This window comes from Squalius cephalus (assembly GCF_949319135.1).
Source record: "Squalius cephalus genome assembly, chromosome: 7".
Lineage (NCBI taxonomy): Eukaryota > Metazoa > Chordata > Actinopteri > Cypriniformes > Leuciscidae > Squalius > Squalius cephalus.
Genome location: NC_137128.1, coordinates 762605 through 783095, shown reverse-complemented (window position 1 = coordinate 783095; position 20491 = coordinate 762605). Strand labels below are relative to the sequence as shown.

General features: G+C 34.2%; 1 protein-coding gene across 1 annotated transcript; it reads left to right on the top strand.

Moving 5' to 3' along the window:
- Window positions 1–557: 557 nt before the first annotated feature.
- Window positions 558–10938, top strand: LOC307161623 (single-pass membrane and coiled-coil domain-containing protein 3-like; the record flags this gene model as incomplete). Its single annotated transcript, XM_079876480.1, has 2 exons — window positions 558–715; window positions 8579–10938. The coding sequence occupies 2 exons, from the start codon at window positions 558–560 to the stop codon at window positions 9261–9263; spliced, it is 843 nt and encodes a 280-aa protein (XP_079732606.1). The 3' UTR covers window positions 9264–10938.
- Between the last annotated feature and the right edge of the window lie 9553 nt (window positions 10939–20491).

The following is a 20491-nucleotide window of genomic DNA, read 5'->3' as shown; positions in this document are numbered from 1 at the left end:
CCGGCGCGTTTTGCTCGTTTTTTTTTTTAGCAATGAAAAATAAACACAAAATGCTCTGTTAATTTTGATCTTTAATTTTCGTGTTATACATCAATCGATCCTGTTCAGTTTCTATTTTTTTTTTCAGGATACTCACAATAAAAATAAAGTGTTTTGCTTTTTGACAAATAAAGAAACTTTAACATGTTTCGATGTCTGCCTTCTGTCTGTCAGAAAACTCCAATTTGAAACGCGTTCGAAAATGATCTATAACTCCGCGAAAATTCAGTCAAACAGGCAAACAGACCCACGGGCATAAAGCTTGAGATCGCATGTGTTAAATGAAGTCATTTATATAAAAAACAAATATTATCAGCTTCTGTAATCTGTATAAAAAGAGAGCGATTCCAGTCGAGCTAATTACGAGCTCATTGACTTTAATTCGTTCACGCCTACTCACGGAGCGCGCTATTCACAAGACAATGTGCTAAGCCCTCTATGCAAAACAGGTAAACGCCCCCAAGCAAATGCATTAAACGCTTTAAGTTTCATCATTTTGTCACCTGCGCGTTGGGAAGATGACACGGTACACCGGTGCGGAAGCCCTTCAGTTCGTCCTGGATACTAGCGACGAAGAGTCCAGATTTTCATCAGAAGAGGAGCGCGACTACTCTGATGACGACCGTTTGTATTTTGAAGAGCGACTTGATGCAGCCGTGGATAGAATTTCGGATGAGTAAGTATTTATTCTTACTTGCATTAGTTGACAAGCTATTCAAAACATGAGCTTACATATTATACTGGGTGGACTTGCCATCCAGAGTATTGACATTTGATATCTACCTATATTCAACACGATCTAATGAAAGTGCATATCTATACCATGAATTTAATACCTTGTACCATTTCAATGTCAAAAATGTTTTTTTGGGGTTTTTTTTTTGTGTATGCTACACCCCTTGGTTAGGAAATTTGTATGTGTATGTGTAGCCTAAATGATATGTTTAGATCATGTTTAGATACCTGCCTTTTACTTTTGTTTATTTATAGCTCACAATTGCTTTGTTTATAGCCGACTGATTATTTATTTTGGTCACATTTGATTTGCTTAGAGCCCGCATCAACGGGGCATAAGCATTTACTGTGAGATACCTGCCTTTACTTTTGTTTTTACAAAATTACAATAAAACAGATTGAAAAACAAAACATTTGAATCTCCTCATTCTTTGTTCAGGCTGCCTCACTCGATGGCCCATTAGCACTTGAGGGAGCGTCTATGTCACACCCCTGGTCTGAATCTCATTAATATTGATGGCCCATTACCACTCCCACGCATAAACCTCTTCTGACAAAAAAACTGTTTTACAATGTTTAAATCAATGTAGTGTTTTATGTGAACAATTATGTAGGATGATTTTCACATAATTTTGAAGCTAGAACTTAAAGAGACAACATAAATTAGTCAAAAGTCTTGTTGACACATATTTAATATGTGTTTTGTGTTCTTAAATCAGCAACTTTCATTTTATTTTTTTCCAATAACCACGCATAAACATTATTCTCTTAAAAATACAAACATCTACATACACGTTGCTCGCATATTATGGTAGCCCTGTTTGTGCTATATTGAGTGAATTTACACCTTTGCCATTAACATGTTTATAAATAACTGAAAAAAGCATGAATGCATGAATAAGACTTTTGACTAATGGATGTTCTTCCTTCGAGTTCTGGCTTCAAAATTATGTGAAAATAGTCTTGCTTTATCATTCACATAAAACAATACATTGATTTAAATTGATGTAAAACAGGTTTTGCTTGGAAAGCCAATATGCGAGTGGGCATGAATGAGGAGTGGTTTACACCTTAGGATACAATGTCCCACCCACTCTGCATAATGAGCCATGCATTCAGGTGTGACACTGACTGAGCCACAATGCAAGGACAAAATATATATTTAGAAGAAGACTTATATTGACCATTTAAGATTTTGCTTGCATCTATCTTGTAAATATGTTTTGCTATTTTATTAAAAAGGTTACAATTACAACAATAACTAGAAAAAAAAGTTTGTTGAGACAAACTTTAAGTTGGCTTGAGAAAGCCGGACCAGATAGTTTGAAGAAGTTTAAAGTAGTTTGATGTTTAAAGTAGGTTAAAGTTTGATAGATAGATAGTTTGTAAGAAAGAAAGAATAGTTAGAAAAAAAGAAACAGATTAGTTAGAAAGAAAAAGAAAGATTAGTTTGATAGATAGATAGAAAACATTTGAAGATAGATAGATAGATAGATAGATAGATAGATAAAGAAAGAAAGAAAGAAAGAGTTGATTAGTTAGAAAGAAAGAAAGAGAGAAAGATTGATTAGTTAGAAAGAAAGAAAGATTAGTTGGAAAGATTAGTTAGAAAGAAAGAAAGATTAGTTAGAAAGTAATATCCGTTAGAAAGGAAGAAAGAAAATTTAGTTAGAAAGAAAGAAAGATTGATTAGTTAGAAAGAAAGAAAGATTAGTTGGAAAGATTAGTTGGAAAGATTAGTTAGAAAGAAAGAAAGAAAGAAAGAAAGAAAGAAAGAAAGAAAGAAAGAAAGAAAAAAGAAAGAAGGATTAGTTAGAAAGAAATGATTAGTTAGAAAGAAAGAAAGAAAGAAAGAAAGAAAGAAAGAAAGATTAGTTAGAAAGAAAGAAAGAAAGATTAGTTAGGAAGAAAGAAAGAAAGATTAGTTAGAAAGAAAGAAAAGAAAGAAAGAAAGAAAGAAAGAAAGAAAGAAAGAAAGAAAGAAAGATTAGGTAGAAAGAAATAATGAAAGAAAAAATAAAGAAATATTAGGTAGAAAGAAAGAAAAGAAAGAAAGACAGAAGGATTAGTTAGAAAGAAAGAAAGAAAGAAAGAAAGAAAGAAAGAAAGAAAGAAAGAAAGAATAAAGAAAGATTAGGTAGAAAGAAAGAAAAGAAAGGAAGAAAGAAGGATTAGTTAGAAAGAAAGAAGGATTAGTAAGAAAGAAAGAAAGAAAGAAGGATTAGTTAGAAAGAAAGAAAGCATTAGTTAGAAAGAAAGAAAGAAAGAAAGAAAGAAAGAAAGAAAGAAAGAAAGAAAGAAAGAAAAAGAAAGAAAGTAAGAAAGATTAGTTAAAAAGAAAGAAAGAAAATAATGGAAGAAAGAAGGATTAGTTAGAAAGAAAGAAGGATTAGATAGAAAGAAAGAAAGAAAGAAAGAAAGAAAGAAAGAAAGAAAGAAGGATTAGTTAGAAAGAAAGATTAGAAACAAAGAAAGAAAGATTGATTAGTTAGAAAGAAAGATTAATTAGTTAGAAAGAAAGAGAGAAAGATTAGTTAGAAAGATAGATTTATTAGTTAGAATTAAAGAAAGATAGATTAGTTAGTTAGAAAGAAAGATAGATTTGTTAGATAGAAACATAGATAAGTTAGTTAGAAAGATAGATAGATTAGTTAGAAAGAAAGAAAGATAAGTTAGATAGATAGATAGATAGATAGATAGATAGATAGATAGATCAGTAAGAAAGAAAGATAGATAGATTAGTTAAAAAGAAAGAAAGATAGATAAGTTAGTTAAAAAGAAAGAGAGATAGATAAGTTAGATTAGTTAAAAAGAAAGAAAGATAGATAAGTTTGTTTTTTAGTTAGAAAGATAGATAGATTAGTTAGAAAGAAAGAAAGATAAGTTAGTTAGAAAGATAGATAGATAGATTAGTTAGAAATAAAGAAAGATAGATAGTTAGATAGATAGATAGATAGATAGATAGATAGATAGATAGATAGATAGATCAGTAAGAAAGAAAGATAGATTAGTAAGAAAGAAAGATAGATAGATTAGTTAAAAAGAAAGAAAGATAGATAAGTTAGTTAAAAAGAAAGAGAGATAGATAAGTTAGATTAGTTAAAAAGAAAGAAAGATAGATAAGTTTGTTTTTTAGTTAGAAAGATAGATAGATTAGTTAGAAAGAAAGAAAGATAAGTTAGTTAGAAAGATAGATAGATAGATTAGTTAGAAATAAAGAAAGATAGATAGATAGATAGATAGATAGATAGATAGATAGATAGATAGATCAGTAAGAAAGAAAGATAGATTAGTAAGAAAGAAAGATAGATAGATTAGTTAAAAAGAAAGAAAGATAGATAAGTTAGTTAAAAAGAAAGAAAGAGAGATAGATAAGTTAGATTAGTTAAAAAGAAAGAAAGATAGATAAGTTCGTTTTTTAGTTAGAAAGATAGATAGATTAGTAAGAAAGAAAGAAAGATAAGTTAGTTAGAAAGATAGATAGATAGATTAGTTAAAAGAAAGAAAGATAGATAAGTTAGTTAGAAAGATAGATTATTTAAAAGAAAGAAAGAAAGAAAGATAAGTTAGTTAGAAAGATAGATTAGTTAAAAAGAAGGAAAGAAAGATAGATAAGTTAGTTTTAAGTTAGAAAGATAGATAGATTAGTAAGAAAGAAAGAAAGATAAGTAAGTTAGAAAGATAGATAGATTAGTTAGAAAGAAAGAAAGAAAGAAAGAAAGAAAGAAAGAAAGAAAGAAAGAAAGAAGGATGGATGGATGGATGGATGGATGGATGGATGGATGGATGGATGGATAGATAGATAAGTTAGTTAGAAAGATGGATAGATTAGTTAAAAAATATATATAGTTAGAAAGATAGATCGATTAGTAAGAATGAAAGAAAGATAAGTTAGAAAGCAAGAAAGATAGATAAGTTAGTTAGAAAGATGGATAGATTAGTTAAAAAAGATAGATAAGTTAGAAAGATAGATAGAATAGTTACAAAGAAAGAAAGAAAGAAAGAAAGATAAGTTAGTTAGTTAGAAAGATAGATAGATAGATAAAGAAAGAAAGATAGATAAGTTAGTTAGAAAGATTGATAGATTAGTAAGAAAGAAAGATAGATAGATTAGCTAGTTAGTTAGAAAGATAGATAGATTAGTTAGAAAGAAAGATAGATAGATAGATAGATAAGTTAGTTAGAAAGATAGATAGATTAGTTATAAAGAAAGATAGATATATTAGTTAGAAAGATAGATAGATTAGTTATAAAGATAGATATATTAGTTAGAAAGAAAGATATATAAGTTAGTTAAAAAGAAAGATAGATATATTAGTTAGAAATAAAGATAGATAGTTAGAAAGATAGATAGATTAGTAAGAAAGAAAGAAAGAAAGAAAGAAAGAAAGATAAGTTAGTTAGAAAGATAGATTAGTTAAAAAGAAAGAAAGATAGCAAAGTTAGTTAGAAAGATAGATAGATTAGTTAGAAAGATAGATAAGTTAGTTAGAAAGATAGATAGATTAGTTAAAAAGAAAGAAAATGAAAGATAGATAAGTTAGTTTTTTAGTTAGAAAGATAGATAGATTAGTAAGAAAGAAAGATAAGTTAGTTAGAAAGATAGATAGATAGATTAGTAAGAAAGAAAGAAAGATAAGTTAGTTAGAAAGATAGATATATTAGTTAAAAGAAAGAAAGATAGATAAGTTAGTTAGAAAGATAGATTAGTTAAAAAGAAAGAAAGATAGATAAGTTAGTTAGAAAGATAGATTATTTAAAAGAAAGAAAGAAAGATAAGTTAGTTAGAAAGATAGATTAGTTAAAAAGAAAGAAAGAAAGATAGATAAGTTAGTTTTAAGTTAGAAAGATAGATAGATTAGTAAGAAAGAAAGAAAGAAAGAAAGATAAGTAAGTTAGAAAGATAGATAGATAGATAGATAGATAGATAGATAGATAGATAGATAGATAGATAGATAGATTAGTTAGAAAGAAAGATAGATAAGTTAGTTAGAAAGATGGATAGATTAGTTAAAAAAGATATATAGTTAGAAAGATAGATCGATTAGTAAGAAAGAAAGAAAGATAGATAAGTTAGAAAGAAAGATAGATTAGTAAGAAATAAAGAAAGATAGATCATTTAGAAAGATAGATAGATTAGTTAAAAAAGAAAGATAGATAAGTTAGTTAGAAAGATAGGTAGATAAAGAAAGAAAGAAAGATAAGTTAGATAAAGTAAGTTAGAATGATAGATAGATTAGTTAAAAAGAAAGAAAGATTTATAAGTTAGTTAGAAAGATAGATAGATTAGTAATAAATAAATAAATATAAGTTAGTTAGAAAGATAGATAGATTAGTAAGAAAGAATGATAGATAAGTTTGATAGATAGATAGATAGATAGATAGATAGATAGATAGATAGATAGATAGATAGATAGATAGATAGATAGATAGATAAGTAAGTTAGAAAGATAGATAGATTAGTTAAAAAGAAAGAAAGATAGATAAGTTAGTTAGAAAGATAGATAGATTAGTAATAAATAAATAAATATAAGTTAGTTAGTTAGAAAGATAGATAGATAGATTAGTAATAAATAAATAAATATAAGTTAGTTAGTTAGTTAGAAAGATAGATAGATTATTAAGAAAGAATGATAGATAGATAGATAGATAGATAGATAGATAGATAGATAGATAGATAAGTAAGTTAGAAAGATAGATTAGTTGAAAAGAAAGAAAGAAATATAGATAAGTTAGAAATATAGATTAGTTAAAAAGAAAGAAAGAAAGATAGATAAGTTGGAAAGATAGATAGATTAGTTAAAAAAGAAAGATAGATAAGTTAGTTAGAAAGATAGGTAGATAAAGAAAGAAAGAAAGAAAGAAAGAAAGAAAGAAAGAAAGAAAGAAAGAAAGAAAGAAAGATAAGTTAGACAGACAGACAGACAGACAGACAGACAGACAGATAGATAGATAGATAGATAGATAGATAGATAGATAGATAGATAGATAGATAGATAGATAGATAGATTAGTTAAAAAGAAAGAAAGAAAAAAGATAGATAGATAGATAGATAGATAGATAGATAGATAGATTAGTTAAAAAGAAAGAAAGAAAAAAGATAGATAGATAGATAGATAGATAGATAGATAGATAGATAGATAGATAGATAGATAGATAGATAGATAGATAGATTGATTGATTGATTGATTGATTGATTGATTTAGAATGGTAGTTTAATTGAGCCTAATGCTTCAGAGAGTTTAGATTTGAGTTTTTGGCTTGTACACTAATGGGCCACCGTAGTCTTGGCTCAATTTGAACAGTCTGCAATGCAAGTCAATGGGATTTTTATGGTTTTTAATATTAATTTTTAAGAAAACTGAAAGTCAAATCAGTCTGAAAAGATATAGCAACTCGAGTCAGAACAGTCTGAAGGTCTGACCCGAGTTTGGAGTTTGTAGAGTTAAAGCTCTAGGGGGAGTTAGAGTTGTAAATTTAGGGTCAGAAGAATAATAATAATATTAAGTTTAAATAGGATTTCAGTAAGTTGGCTTTCTCAAGCCAACTTAATTAAAATTTCAACAATATTTCAAGTGTACTCTTTCTTTGTAAAAAAAAAATTATTATAGGCCTACATTTTATCTATGTATTCATTAGTTTGAATATAGCCAACATTGGAACAGCTAACATCTTAGTTGATGACTTTATTTTTGACAAAAAAAGAATTTTATATATATATATAAAAATTGCTAAACAAAAGCTTATTTGATGTGGCAGTATATTCTACAGTAAAAACTGTACTCAAATTTAGTCAACAAAATGTTGTCTTTCATATTTCGCCTGACTGTAACGTTTTTATGAAATATTAGGGCATATAAATGTTAATTTGCAGTTTAATACGTATTGCTTATACAAATAGCCTACATTTTATTTCAACATATTTCAGTCGATTTCTACTCATCTCAGTATAGTAATACAGTTTGCTAAAACATCATCATTCATTCACACACGCGATTTAAATTTAAACTGTCTTTTTGCGAGCTGTGGTAAACAGCGCGCATCTCTGCCGTTCATTCATTCATAAACAGAAACCCGATTCACGTGAGAAGAAAAAAAAAACTTACAGTATTCCTCAGCTCGCTCCTCGATATACCCGCACTTCTGAGGTACTTTTTCCATTATTGTTATTCATCACAGCGCTGCGAGACGGTGTAAACAAGTAATGATCTAAACTTGTGTTTTCTCGAGCTGATATGTGGGCGTTCACAGGTTTGCGTGGATTGCCTCATTCATTTGCGTTTGAATAGCATGCGCTCTCCGTAGGCAGAGTCACATTACATTTGAATGAGCTGTAATGAGCTCGACTGGAATCGCTCTCTTTTAATACAGATTTCACAAGATGAGAATATTTGTTTTTTATATATATTACTTCATTTAAAAGAAGAGAATTCAAGCTTCATGCCTGTGTGTCTGTATGCCTGTTTGACTGAGTATTCGCTGAGTTATTGTTCATTTTCGGACGCGTTTCAGAATGGACTACACTGACAGAGAGAAGGCAGAACTCGCATCATGTTTATTTTTCTTTATTTGGCGAAAAGCACAACACTTTGTTTTTATTGTGAGTATACACAAAAATAATACACATTTAACAGAATCGATTGATGTATGAAACTCCTATGGAAAATCAAAGTCAACAGAGTATTTATGAGTTTCTTTTACACTAATAAAAAAAAAAAAAGCGACCTGGTATCGCCGGCGATACCGCCCACCTCAGGGGGTTAATGTGCACCACCTCTTATCTTCATTTTCTTTTCAAATCCAGGTCCTCACTCAGAATGTCTTGGAGTGACTTATTCTTTCCAGGCAACCCCGGGCGGCGTGAGGAGGTGATCCGTCTGAGTCAACAGCTGTTGTCCTGCATGACTCAAAACTTCAATGCCACCAACCGGCTTTCCAAGCTTCTCAACACAGAGTTCAAGTGCTCTTTGCCACACATCACTCTTAACAACCAAGCCAGCATCAGAGAAAACTGTGATACCCTAATCGGTGCCATCAGCGAGATCCAAAAGGAGCTGACCCACATTGATGAGAAGCTGAAGGCAAAACTGGACCCAGAGTTGTACAAAAAGCTCCGCGATATATCTACGCCTAATTCTGACAGGATTGAAATAGCTTCTCGGGCTCTAACTACCACAATGGGCATCGTGACAATGGCTGCTTCTGTTGCTGTGGTTGAATTAATTAACAAAGGGGTAATCTTTAGTCGAATCGTCTCAACCCTGGGCAGGATCAGTACCTGCGCTGTGGCTATGATTGGTATAGGGGTGTTAGGGTTTGCCATCGATGCGATTGCCAGTGCGATCCTTGGGGCCATCGAAAAATCCAACCTTGAGACAGTTATTCAGGAATACAAAGATGCAGTGGAGAAAGTCACACCGAGCTCTGAGGAGTACCAGGATAGCATTATATATGTCATTGTTAAACTGGAGGTCATGCAGGAAAAATAAAAATTAGGGCATGGTGTTTTTTTCCTCGAGGGGCAGCTGTAACATGCTAAATACAAGCCTTTCTTCATTAATTACATTTTACATTTTTCTATATCATCTGCTTCTGCTCTGCTTGGATTTTTGAAAATGATACTTTTTTATGTTATGCAGAATTGACATAAATTCTTATTAGAATTGCTTACAAATATCATTAGGGACAAAAATCATACAGAGAGATGAAATTATTTTACAGACATTTAACAGTGAACAATATTCATATTGGGTTAGACTGGGGAGGCTGCAAAATGAACAAGTATCTCCAAAAAACACATGTGAAGGTTCAAGTTTGACAGTTTAAGAGTTCTTGCACTTTAACATGAGACAATATATGGCATTCCTATTATGGTGCCACCTATAGGCCATTTGCCACCAAATAAGACTATTGAGAAAAGCATGTTTCCATTATCCACAATGTCCTATTTTTAGGCACTTTTTTCACATAACACTTTAAAAATAAGGAAATTGAGTGGTTGCTGGTGGCCATCTTTGTTTTTTTTTTTGTGGTAAACTTAACCCTCTCAGTGCCACGGGTGACTATAGTCAAATTTGAAATGTCAGGAATCTCCCTGTATCACTCCTCCTCTAGTCACGCCTCACTCACTCTGGAGCTGCGCGCCCCTCCTTCCAGAATGAAATCACTCCTGCTTTTCCCCCGGAGTCATTTCAAAATATGTGCTTCCCTGCCGTCAGTGCGTGACAAGGTTCTCTTTTAAATCGAGAGGATTATTTTCAGGTTGAGTCAATATGTGGTGTAAGGAAGTCTGCGTTGTGTTATTCACTTTCTGTTTTCTGGGTTGTGCATATTGTATTTAAACAGTTAAAGTTGAATAGCCTATAGAGTTAATATTCATCTTAGAGTCTCTGCTAAAAAATAAAGCAAACGATTTGTAACTGGTTAATTGGTCTTGTGTTGTTTATATTTATGTATGTAACATGTCCCGTTCAAATCGACACATTTCAATTGAACGCATTTACAATAGGTAGGTTTCTGCTGTTGTCAGGTGTTACCTCATCTCATTTAACCTTTTTAAATGTTATGCTCGTGTTTTTAGAGAAAACCTTAAAGGGTAATTACTATATAAAATTATTGGAATTATAGTTCAGTCTGGTAGTATGGAGTAGTGGTTTAAGCTTAGAACTTATCTATCGGCGATCGAGAATTGTTTAGCTAAACCGCCCTAAACCATTTCCCATTCATTCTCTATGGTAGTGCTAAACCACTACGGATGTAATACTGCTGCTGCTGCTACACGGTTCTGGCGCTGTTGTGCAGCTCTGTGCCTAAACCAGAGATCCCGCCAGGGTTTCCCCTGGGTTCTAGATTTTTGTAGTCACTAGTGACTAATACTTTATAAAAACATTAGTCACTCCAGATATTCAGTAGTCACTACTGGCGCACAGCTCAAGTTTTCAAGGGTGTTATGAGTCCTGTTTTTATTTTATACCTTAAATCACTGTATTGACCAAAACAATTATTTCATTAAACCATTTTAATAATGCTCTACAGTTTAAATAAATTGGTAACTTACAGCTGTAAAGTTTTAGAACATTAAAACTCAAGAACCAGATTTATTTGCCCTGAAAAGCTACATACAGACACAGAATGCATTGTGAATTACTTATGCCGTGTATGTCTTTTTACAATAAAAAGAAAAAAATAACATTGTTAAAATATTATATAAAACCCATGGAAGCAGAGTTTTGCAATAATGCTGAAACTTTGCTGCTTGTTTTCTTTTTCTGTTATCTGATGCATGACTTCGTCATACTCATATTCTAGTCAGAATGTGAGTCTGAGACTGCTCCACAGATATTTGATTATGGGGCGTGTCTCAACCGAACCAGGAAAAAAAAAACTCTGCACTCAATTGGCAGTGGTTCCCAAAGTGGGTGCCGTGACAACTGGCTAGGGGTGCCGCAGAATCTCAGCTTTATTTTCCAATTTAAACAGCCTAAAATAACTATCGTACCATATAATAACCTTTTACAGCCAAGGTTATAATCGTTAACGAAAACGAACGAAAAAACGAAAACTAGGTGGGAAAAAACACTATTTAAAACACGCAGCGTGTTCGTTCAGCTGCATTTCCTTTCCCTGCTCTCTCTGTCACTCACGCGTCTCTCACATGCGCGCGCCCACAGCCGCACACACACACACACGCTCACAAACACACAGCTCCTCCCCTCCGTGCACACCGCGTCTCCATGAGAACGAGTTTTGTTCGATGTTGAAAGCAAGTTCGCGAAAGGTTGGTCTCTCTATCTCGTGAACACCTTTACACAATCACACATTAAAAAGTGGCATAAAAATATTTTTAATTCTGAATATAATTTTGTCAGTGTGTTATTGTCGACCCGAGAAGCGATTGCGCCTTCTTTAGAAAGTTAACTAGTCGCAAGTTTGAGGAAAAATGCACTTTTTGGTTGTGGTTGTCGATGTCAAAACACTAGATAAGATGTGATTCAAATATTAAATAATGTTATGTCATTATGTCTTTTTGAATCTTGCCCCTGACAAATAACCCAAATTACAAAAGAAAAAAACCTAAAACTAACACTAAAACTAATAAAAACTAAACGAAAACTAAGCATTTTCAAAAAATAAAAAATAAACTAAACAAGCAAACCCACTTTAAAAACTAATTAAAACTAAACTGAATTTGAAAACAAAAAGTCAAAACGAAATAAAAATAAAAACTAATGAAAAATGAAAAACTATAACAGGCTAAAACCCTGTTTACAGCATATTTTAAAATCATATCAAAACCCCAACATATGCAAAAATATTTGGAGTTGTTTATTATTATTTAAAGAGTTAAGTATCTTTAAATCTGTTTTATTCCAATGATTCTCACATACAGTAGCCTACCGTAATTGGTTAAAATCAGTCTGTTGACGTGTGTCCAGTTATTGATGGACTGATGATTCATCTGAAGGGGTTGTTTCGCCTCATATTATGTCTGTTGTAATGCATTCATAATAAATTCATGCTGCTGTTTATGCTTCATTGGTTGTTTGCTCATCTGGATATAATTGTATATACGGTATGTATGTACATATGTTCGTTTAGTTTAATTGGGTTAGGGTGCCGTGGAAAAAAAAAAACTACAAAGGGGTGCCATGCTTTCAAAAAGTTTGGGAACCACTGGGATAGACCTACAACCAATCAGAGCAATGGAGTAAATGACGCATGTTCTTCATTCATATTTTCAACCAACAAAATGTCTCTGCTCTCTGTTCCTCTTTTAAAATGAATGTGCTGTGCATATCTTCTATAACAGACGCGATGGCGGAATCTACACATGATGTTTCATAAACAAAGTTCGGGAGGAGCACGTACAAATAATCAATCCGATATCAACTTGTCATCAAACCATGTCTAACGTTACCCTATATCAGCATGAGGAAGCATATTCACTCTGTCAACTTACCTAACACTCCTTGACAGTTTTTCAGCATCCCTCCACCACCCCGAATCCTCACTCTTGTCTTGTTCTCTCACAACCAGGAACACGGGGGGAGTATGGCTACCGAGCCCACAGCCCTCTCCTCGGACAGCACGTCATATACGCATTTAGTCTATCTGACTTATTTGTGTGAACTCGTGAAATCTTATATACGCATTTATTCTATCTGACTTATTTGTAAATGTGAACTCGTGAAATCTCAATTCTCCAGCTGCAGTCGTCTTTGTTGTAAACTAATTCAAATCAAGCGCTCTTTGGTGACGTGGGTGATTACGTTACCGTTGCTCATCTGTCCATCATCGTATAAAGCCCGCCCTGACAATTTGATTGGTCCGAACAATTTTTGTTCGGGCATAATAGCTCCTCAACGGAGCGAGTCCAGACCGAACTTCCCAACCAAAAAATATTGTGGGCGGGGTTCGGGCTGGCACCCAGGCTACTGATGCATGTGAGCTTTGTTTGTTCTTTTTTTCTGGTGTTCCGAATCCAAGTCTTCATCTTGTTGTTCTGTTTGTTCTATTTCACTTTTGCATGAAAAAACGAGTGGATTTTCTTCTGCAACATTTTACAGTATTGGCTAACAGTTTTGTTTTTTAATTTGCGCGCACAAGTTTACCGCAATCATGTATTTTTATTGATGATAATGTTATAGAAAAGAAGGCAAAGAAAAGTTCACTATCCACGCATCTCTACAGCTGACCTCAATACGAAAAATGATTACTGGCATTTTTAAATTATTGGTGACTAAAACGTACAGTACTGATGCTAATTAAAAAAGAATAAAAAACGCTTACCTAGTATCAGTGTGATGGATGTCCCTGCTTGTTACCACACAAATCACTGATGATGGCAGGGAAATTGGAGAGAGCTTCAGTCGCGAGGCATTTTTGGCGTTTTTAATCTTCATATGGGAGATAGTGAAATTGAAGAAGGCAACTATGAAAAAGACCTAGGAGTTTATGTTGACTCAGAAATGTCTTCATCTAGACAATGTGGGGAATCTATAAAAAAAGAGCAACAAGATGCTCGAATATATAGTGAGAAGTGTTGAATTTAAATCAAGGGAAGTATTGTTAATACTCTACAATGCATTAGTAAGACCTCACCTAGAATATTGTGTTCAGTTCTGGTCACCTCATTACAAAAAGGATATTTCTGCTCTAGAAAGAGTGCAAAGAAGAGCAACCAGAATTATCCCGGGTTTAAAAGGCATGTCGTATGCAGACAGGCTAAAAGAATTGAATCTATTCTTGAACAAAGAAGACTACGCGGCGATCTGATTCAAACATTCAAAATCCTAAAAGGTATAGACAATGTCAACCCAGGGGACTTTTTTGACCTGAAAAAAGAAACAAGGACCAGGGGTCACAAATGGATCATACATCAGATTATTCTCCAGATTATTTTATTGTAACTGAGGTATTGTTCAGTTGAGCGAAAACTGTAAAGGGGTACTCAAGCTGAAAGATCCAGATAGAAGGGGTACAGTTTCAAAAAAAGGTTGAAAACCCCTGACCTACAGTATAAACTATCAGGAATAGATAAGGGAAATATTGACTAATACAATTCAATAGGATTTATTTGAAGTTGTTGAAGGGCACTGGTCTCTTAAACCCAGAAGTTCTGATAAACCCCTATGCCTCACTATATATTGATGGACATTACATAAGCAAATGAGATGTCCTTTTTTTTTGGTATACCATGTTCCTAAATGTTTTCTGGGGAGAGTAAAAAATACATTAACTTTGATTCATGTACTAAGGGTTACTCTTAAAATGAATTAATGGTCCAGTTTATGGTAAACTGTGCATGCATGACTTAGAAACTTGGCTGTCAGCTAAGCAGAATGTCTCAAAAACTGGCCTGAATTCGAAAATGCAGAATTTGGGACGTTATCTAAAAACCAGAGCAGCCCAGAAATTGCGGTGTTGTCAGAGCGGCCCAGAATTTGGGACTTTATCTGCAAACCAAATCGGCCCAGAATTTGGGACGTTATCTGCAAACCAAATCGGCCCAGAATTTGGGACGTTATCTAAAAACCAAAGCGGCCCAGAATTTGGGATGTGAATGAAAACATGGGCAGTCTATCCGTACAACTGTGATTACATTAGAGCTAAACTAATACATACTAATACATTTGATATTAAAATATATCGTGTAAACGATTATAGATAAATGCTAAAAAGTATGCCATTACAGAAAGCCAATTCTTACATTTGTGCGTAACATGATAATTCATATAAAGTAATCACCCATAGTTTGTTATATCATACATGTGATCAAGTCCAAAAACTCGTCCTGTCTCGCCGCCTTCGTGCTGGTGCTGCTGCCCCTGGCTCCTCCTCACCGTGGGCACCCACTACTGAACTCGGCCCTGGTGTGTCCTCAGGGATTGAGGCGATGAGGACAGGGGGGTTGGTGCAATGCCTCTGTCCCAACATCTCATCCATGAGGACACACCAGGGCCAAGTTTCAGCAGTGAGTTTCCCACTCACACCCTCACATGTCCCAGGACACTTGCAATCCTAAAGGCAGAGCAAATGAACCATGGCTTGTTAACAACAACAGGACAATACATTTCAGCAAAGATGTATTACTTTTCTTTTATATATATATATATATATATATATATATATATAGACCCATTTTTTCCTGAATTGTTCTAAAAAAGCAGAAAAGGGTACTTAACACAGAGGAGCTAATCTTGAGTGCATTGTTAACACAGCAAAATATGACACATCAAAACATGCATACAAAATACTTAAGAAATCATATTTCTGTATACTAAAATTTGGTTAAAACCACATAGTTTGCATGACAGCACTACAAAAACACATACAAGTGAAACCCCATTGCCTTATCTACTGCTTTTACTTATTGTTTTACAAGTGATATTTCTTATAATACACAAGTGCAAATATTACAAATAGGTCGTTAAACTAATAACGTTATTCCCACAAGTTTTGCCTAAAACTACCTGATAAATGAAGCCACGCAATGGTGACGAAGGAGTTAAGAATAAGTTTATAAGAAAATTTAACTCTGGTTTCGCTAGCTATTTGAGTAAATGAAAACATAATACTTACATTTAAATGTGAATTTGCTGTCCACCACCGATCTCTAGTCTCGGCCGCCTTTAAAAATAAATAAATAAATGCTGTCGTCAACGGCGCGCAATGACTTATGGGGTAGAATAGGCCGCTAAGTGTCCATTTATGTATCCTTCTTTTCACGGGGAAACGAAGGGTGCATTTGGCGTCGCTTTTGAATCAGGGAAGCCTTCGTCGCGGCGCGATGACGCAACCGGCCTTCGAATACGGCCTTCGAAGGATGGAGAATTGAATTGGGACAGCCTTCATCGAGCCGCGGTGACGCAATCGGCCTTCAAATGCGACCTTCCAAGGATGCAGCTTTTGAATTGGGACGTCCTTCGTCGCGCCGTGGTGACGCAATCGGCCTTCAATTACGGCCATCCGGCCTTCAAATACGGCCTTCGAAGGACGCAGCCTTCACATTGGGACACAGCTAGTGTCGACTCGGCTGCAGAGATGAAGTTGACGATCGCCATCTCTGTAGTGAACGCGCCTATAGAGAGAAATGCACATTATGAATTACATAATCAGAGAGTAGCCTAGCTTTTTTCTTTCGTTTTAAATTATTTTGTTTAAAGACTATTTAAGCTTTGTGTATTGATGTATTTCTCATGTCTGTGTGAGGCATAGGCTGAGTTTCGTTAAGTTAGGATGAGATGCGCTCCAGTTAACGTGCAAGTGACCGCGCGGACGCCTCCATGATTATATTAAAGGCCGTGTTGCAGGTTTTTTTTTTCATCGAATTTGTGCAATTTACTTGTTGGTAATAAACATTTAAACTGTTATCCATTGTATTTTATGTTGTTGGGCATCACAAAGGAATATAATACGAAAAAGTAGCGGTTTGCAACGATTCTCCTTTCCCCCGCAATGCATTGCATTACGTCACGTTGGGGAGAGAATTTACCAAAGCCCGCGGCCCGCATTGAGAGTGACTAGTAGCAGACGAGAGTATTCAGATAACGTTAGCGCAGATTATAGATAAATACATAGATATAGATAGACAGACAGATAAATAGATAGATAGATATAGATAGATAGGCTAGTATAGAGAGAGGTAGGCAGACAGCCAGATAGCATAACGTTAGCATAGATAGCTAGCAGCTAGATAGATAAATATATAGAAATATATAGGTAGATTGACAATGGTGAACTACTGTGTTTGTGCTGGTGTAAAAACTCTGGATGCTGAGTGAGGCACGTCACATCTGGTCGCGGGGTCCAGCGAATAAAACGCACTCACTCCCCTACAGCACAAGCTTTCCAACACAGTTTCCATGGGACGGCACCGCCGGCGCCCACACAAGCACCTGCCAAACACAGCGACAGACACGCGGAGGCTACGTTTGCAACAACATTTTCAACGGAGGAAGAGATAAACGCTTAGAATATAGCTAGCATGATGCCTTCTATTTCTAGATGACAAAGACAAAGTTTACCAGTACTACACTATGACAAAGGTTACCGGTACTTATCTGAACTAACGTCATGATCACTGCCACTAGATATAAAGAAAACGTTGATTTTTCACTCTGTGCTATTCAATGACATTAAAAAAAAAGAAAGAAAAAAGTGGTGTTATTGTGCACTGCTGCTCGTAGACTAGCTCCAGTGCTCATTGCTGCGTTGCTAAATGATAGCAACTCACCAGGACACTTCACCAACTCTCCACCATAGACTGTAAAAAATGCCCTCCACTCATTCTCCTCTGACCATGCATTTAATTATTAAGTATTTACGACATTGTGGTGGCGTTTAATTGCGTTCAACTCGTAAATACGATCTATACGAGATGACTTGAACGCACCATAATACTAGGCTGAGGCTAGCTTTCCTCCACTTCTCCCCAACGTGACGTCATCACCGATTTGCGAAAAAAAAACCGTTAATACCAAAAACGTATAAAACTGGTCTTTAAGGCCATTTTTGGGAAATTTTAAAAATGATATACATATTTTGAGTGATTTATGTACCCATTCATCGACAGTGGTGGTTAACCCTCTGGAGTCTGAGGTGTTTTCTGGGCCCTGGAGGTGTTCTGACATGCTCTGACATTTGTGCTTTTTTCAGTTATTTATAAACATGTTAATGGCAAAGGTGTAAATTCACTCTATATAGCACAAACAGGGCTACCAAAATATGTGATCACCATGCATGTATATTTTTTTATTTTTAAGAGAATAATGCTTATGCGTGGTTATTGAAAAAATAAAAAATGAAAGTTGCTGAAAGAAGACCTCAAAACTCATAATAAATATGCATGAATAAGACTTTTGAGAAATGGATGTTCTTCCTTCGAGTTCTGGCTTCAAAATTATGTGAAAATAGTCTTGCTTTATCGTTCAGATAAAACCATACATTGATTTAAATTGATGTAAAACAGGTTTTGCTTGGAAAGCCATTATGCGAGTGGGCGTGAACGAGGAGTGGTTTACACCTTGGAATACAAAATGTCCCACCCATTATGCATAATTAGCCATTCATTCAGGTGTGACTCTGACTGACTGAGCCACAATGCAAGGACAAAAAATTAGAAGAAGACTTATATTGACCATTTAAGATTTTGCTTACATCTATCTTGTAAATATGTGTTGCTATTTTATTAAAAAGGTTACAATTACAACAATAATTAAAATTTCAACAATATTTCAAGTGTACTCTTTCTTTGTAAAAAAAAAAAAAAAAGATTATAGGCCTACATTTTCGGCCTATTTATGTATTCATTAGTTTGAATATAGCCAAAATTGGAACAGCTAACATCTTAGTTGATGACTTTATTTTATATATATATATAAAAATTGCTAAACAAAAGCTTATTTGATATATATATTCAGTATATTCTACAGTAAAAACTGTACTCAAATCTAGTCAACAAAATGTTGTCTTTCATATTTCGCCTGACTGTAACGTTGTTTTTATGAAATATTAGGGCATATAAATGTTAATTTGCAGTTTAATACGTATTGCTTATACAAATAGCCTACATTTTATTTCAACATATTTCAGTCGATTTTTACTCATCTCAGTATAGTAATACAGTTTGCTAAAACATCATCATTCATTCACACACGCGATTTAAATTTAAACTGTCTTTTTGCGAGCTGTGGTCAACAGCGCGCATCTCTGCCGTTCATTCATCAAAAACAGAAACCCGATTCACGTGAGAAGAAAAAAAAACTTACAGTATTCCTCAGCTCGCTCCTCGATATACCCGCACTTCTGAGGTAGGCTACTTTTTTCATCAAAAGCTTATGTGGCAGTATATTCTACAGTAAACACTGTACTCAAATCTAGTCAACAAAATGTTGTCTTTCATATTTCGCCTGACTGTAACGTTGTTTTTATGAAATATTAGGGCATATAAAATTGCAGTTTAATACGAATACAAATAGCCTACATTTTATTTCAACATATTTCAGTCGATTTTTACTCATAGTAATACAGTTTGCTAAAATATCCTCATTCATTCACACACGCGATTTAAATTTAAACTGTCTTTTTGCGAGCTGTGGTAAACAGCGCGCATCTCTGCCATTCATTCATCAAAAACAGAAACCCGATTCACGTGAGAAGAAAAAAAAACTTACAGTATTCCTCAGCTCGCTCCTCGATATACCCGCACTTCTGAGGTACTTTTTTCATTATTGTTATTGCTCACAGTGCTGCGAGACGGTGTTAAAGTAATGATCTGAATAAACTGATATGTGGGCGTTCACAGGTTTGCTTGGATTGCCTCATTCATTTGCGTTTGAATAGTGCGCGCTCTCCGTAGGCGGAGTCACATTACATTTGAATTAGCTCTAATTAGGTCGACTGGAATCGCTCTCTTTTAATACAGATTTCACAAAATGAGAATATTTGTTTTTTATATAAATTACTTCATTTAAGAGAAGAGAATTCAAGCTTCATGCCTGTGTGTCTGAATGCCTGTTTGACTGAGTATTCGCTGAGTTATTGTTCATTTTCGGACGCGTTTCAGAATGGACGACACTGGCAGATAGAAGGCAGAACTCGCATCACGTATATTTTTCTTTATTTGGCAAAAAGCACAACACTTTGTTTTTATTGTGAGTATACACAAAAATAATACACATTTAACAGAATCGATTGATGTACAAAACAAGCCTAAAAGATAAAAATTAATATTTTTATTTTATTATTTTTTTGCACTCATACGGAAAAAAACGAGCCTATCGCGCCGGCGCGATAGCCGACCTCAGGGGGTTAACCTGCAACATGGCCTTTAACAGGCAATTTGTTGATGAATAAAATTTATTAAAATTAAGATACAATTTATACAAAACGAAATTCACTTTAAAGAAAGGCTTTAAACAGTTGACATTTCCACAAATTTCAGTGTCCTTCCACACCTCCATCCCCAGTTTGCAAGTAAAAGAAACAAGCCCTTGAGCCCACTGTAGCCGTGTGCAGATGTGACGGAGAGGCAGAGACAGTCGGATCCATGTGCAGATATTTATTAAATAAAGGGGCAATCCAAAATCGTAGTCAAACAAGCAATAGTCAGAGGCAGGCAGCAAAGGTTCACAAACGAGTTCAGAGTCCAAGTTCAAATACACGAGATCAAGTATAAATACTGAGTAGTGAGCGAAACAAACTGAGACAGAGGTTT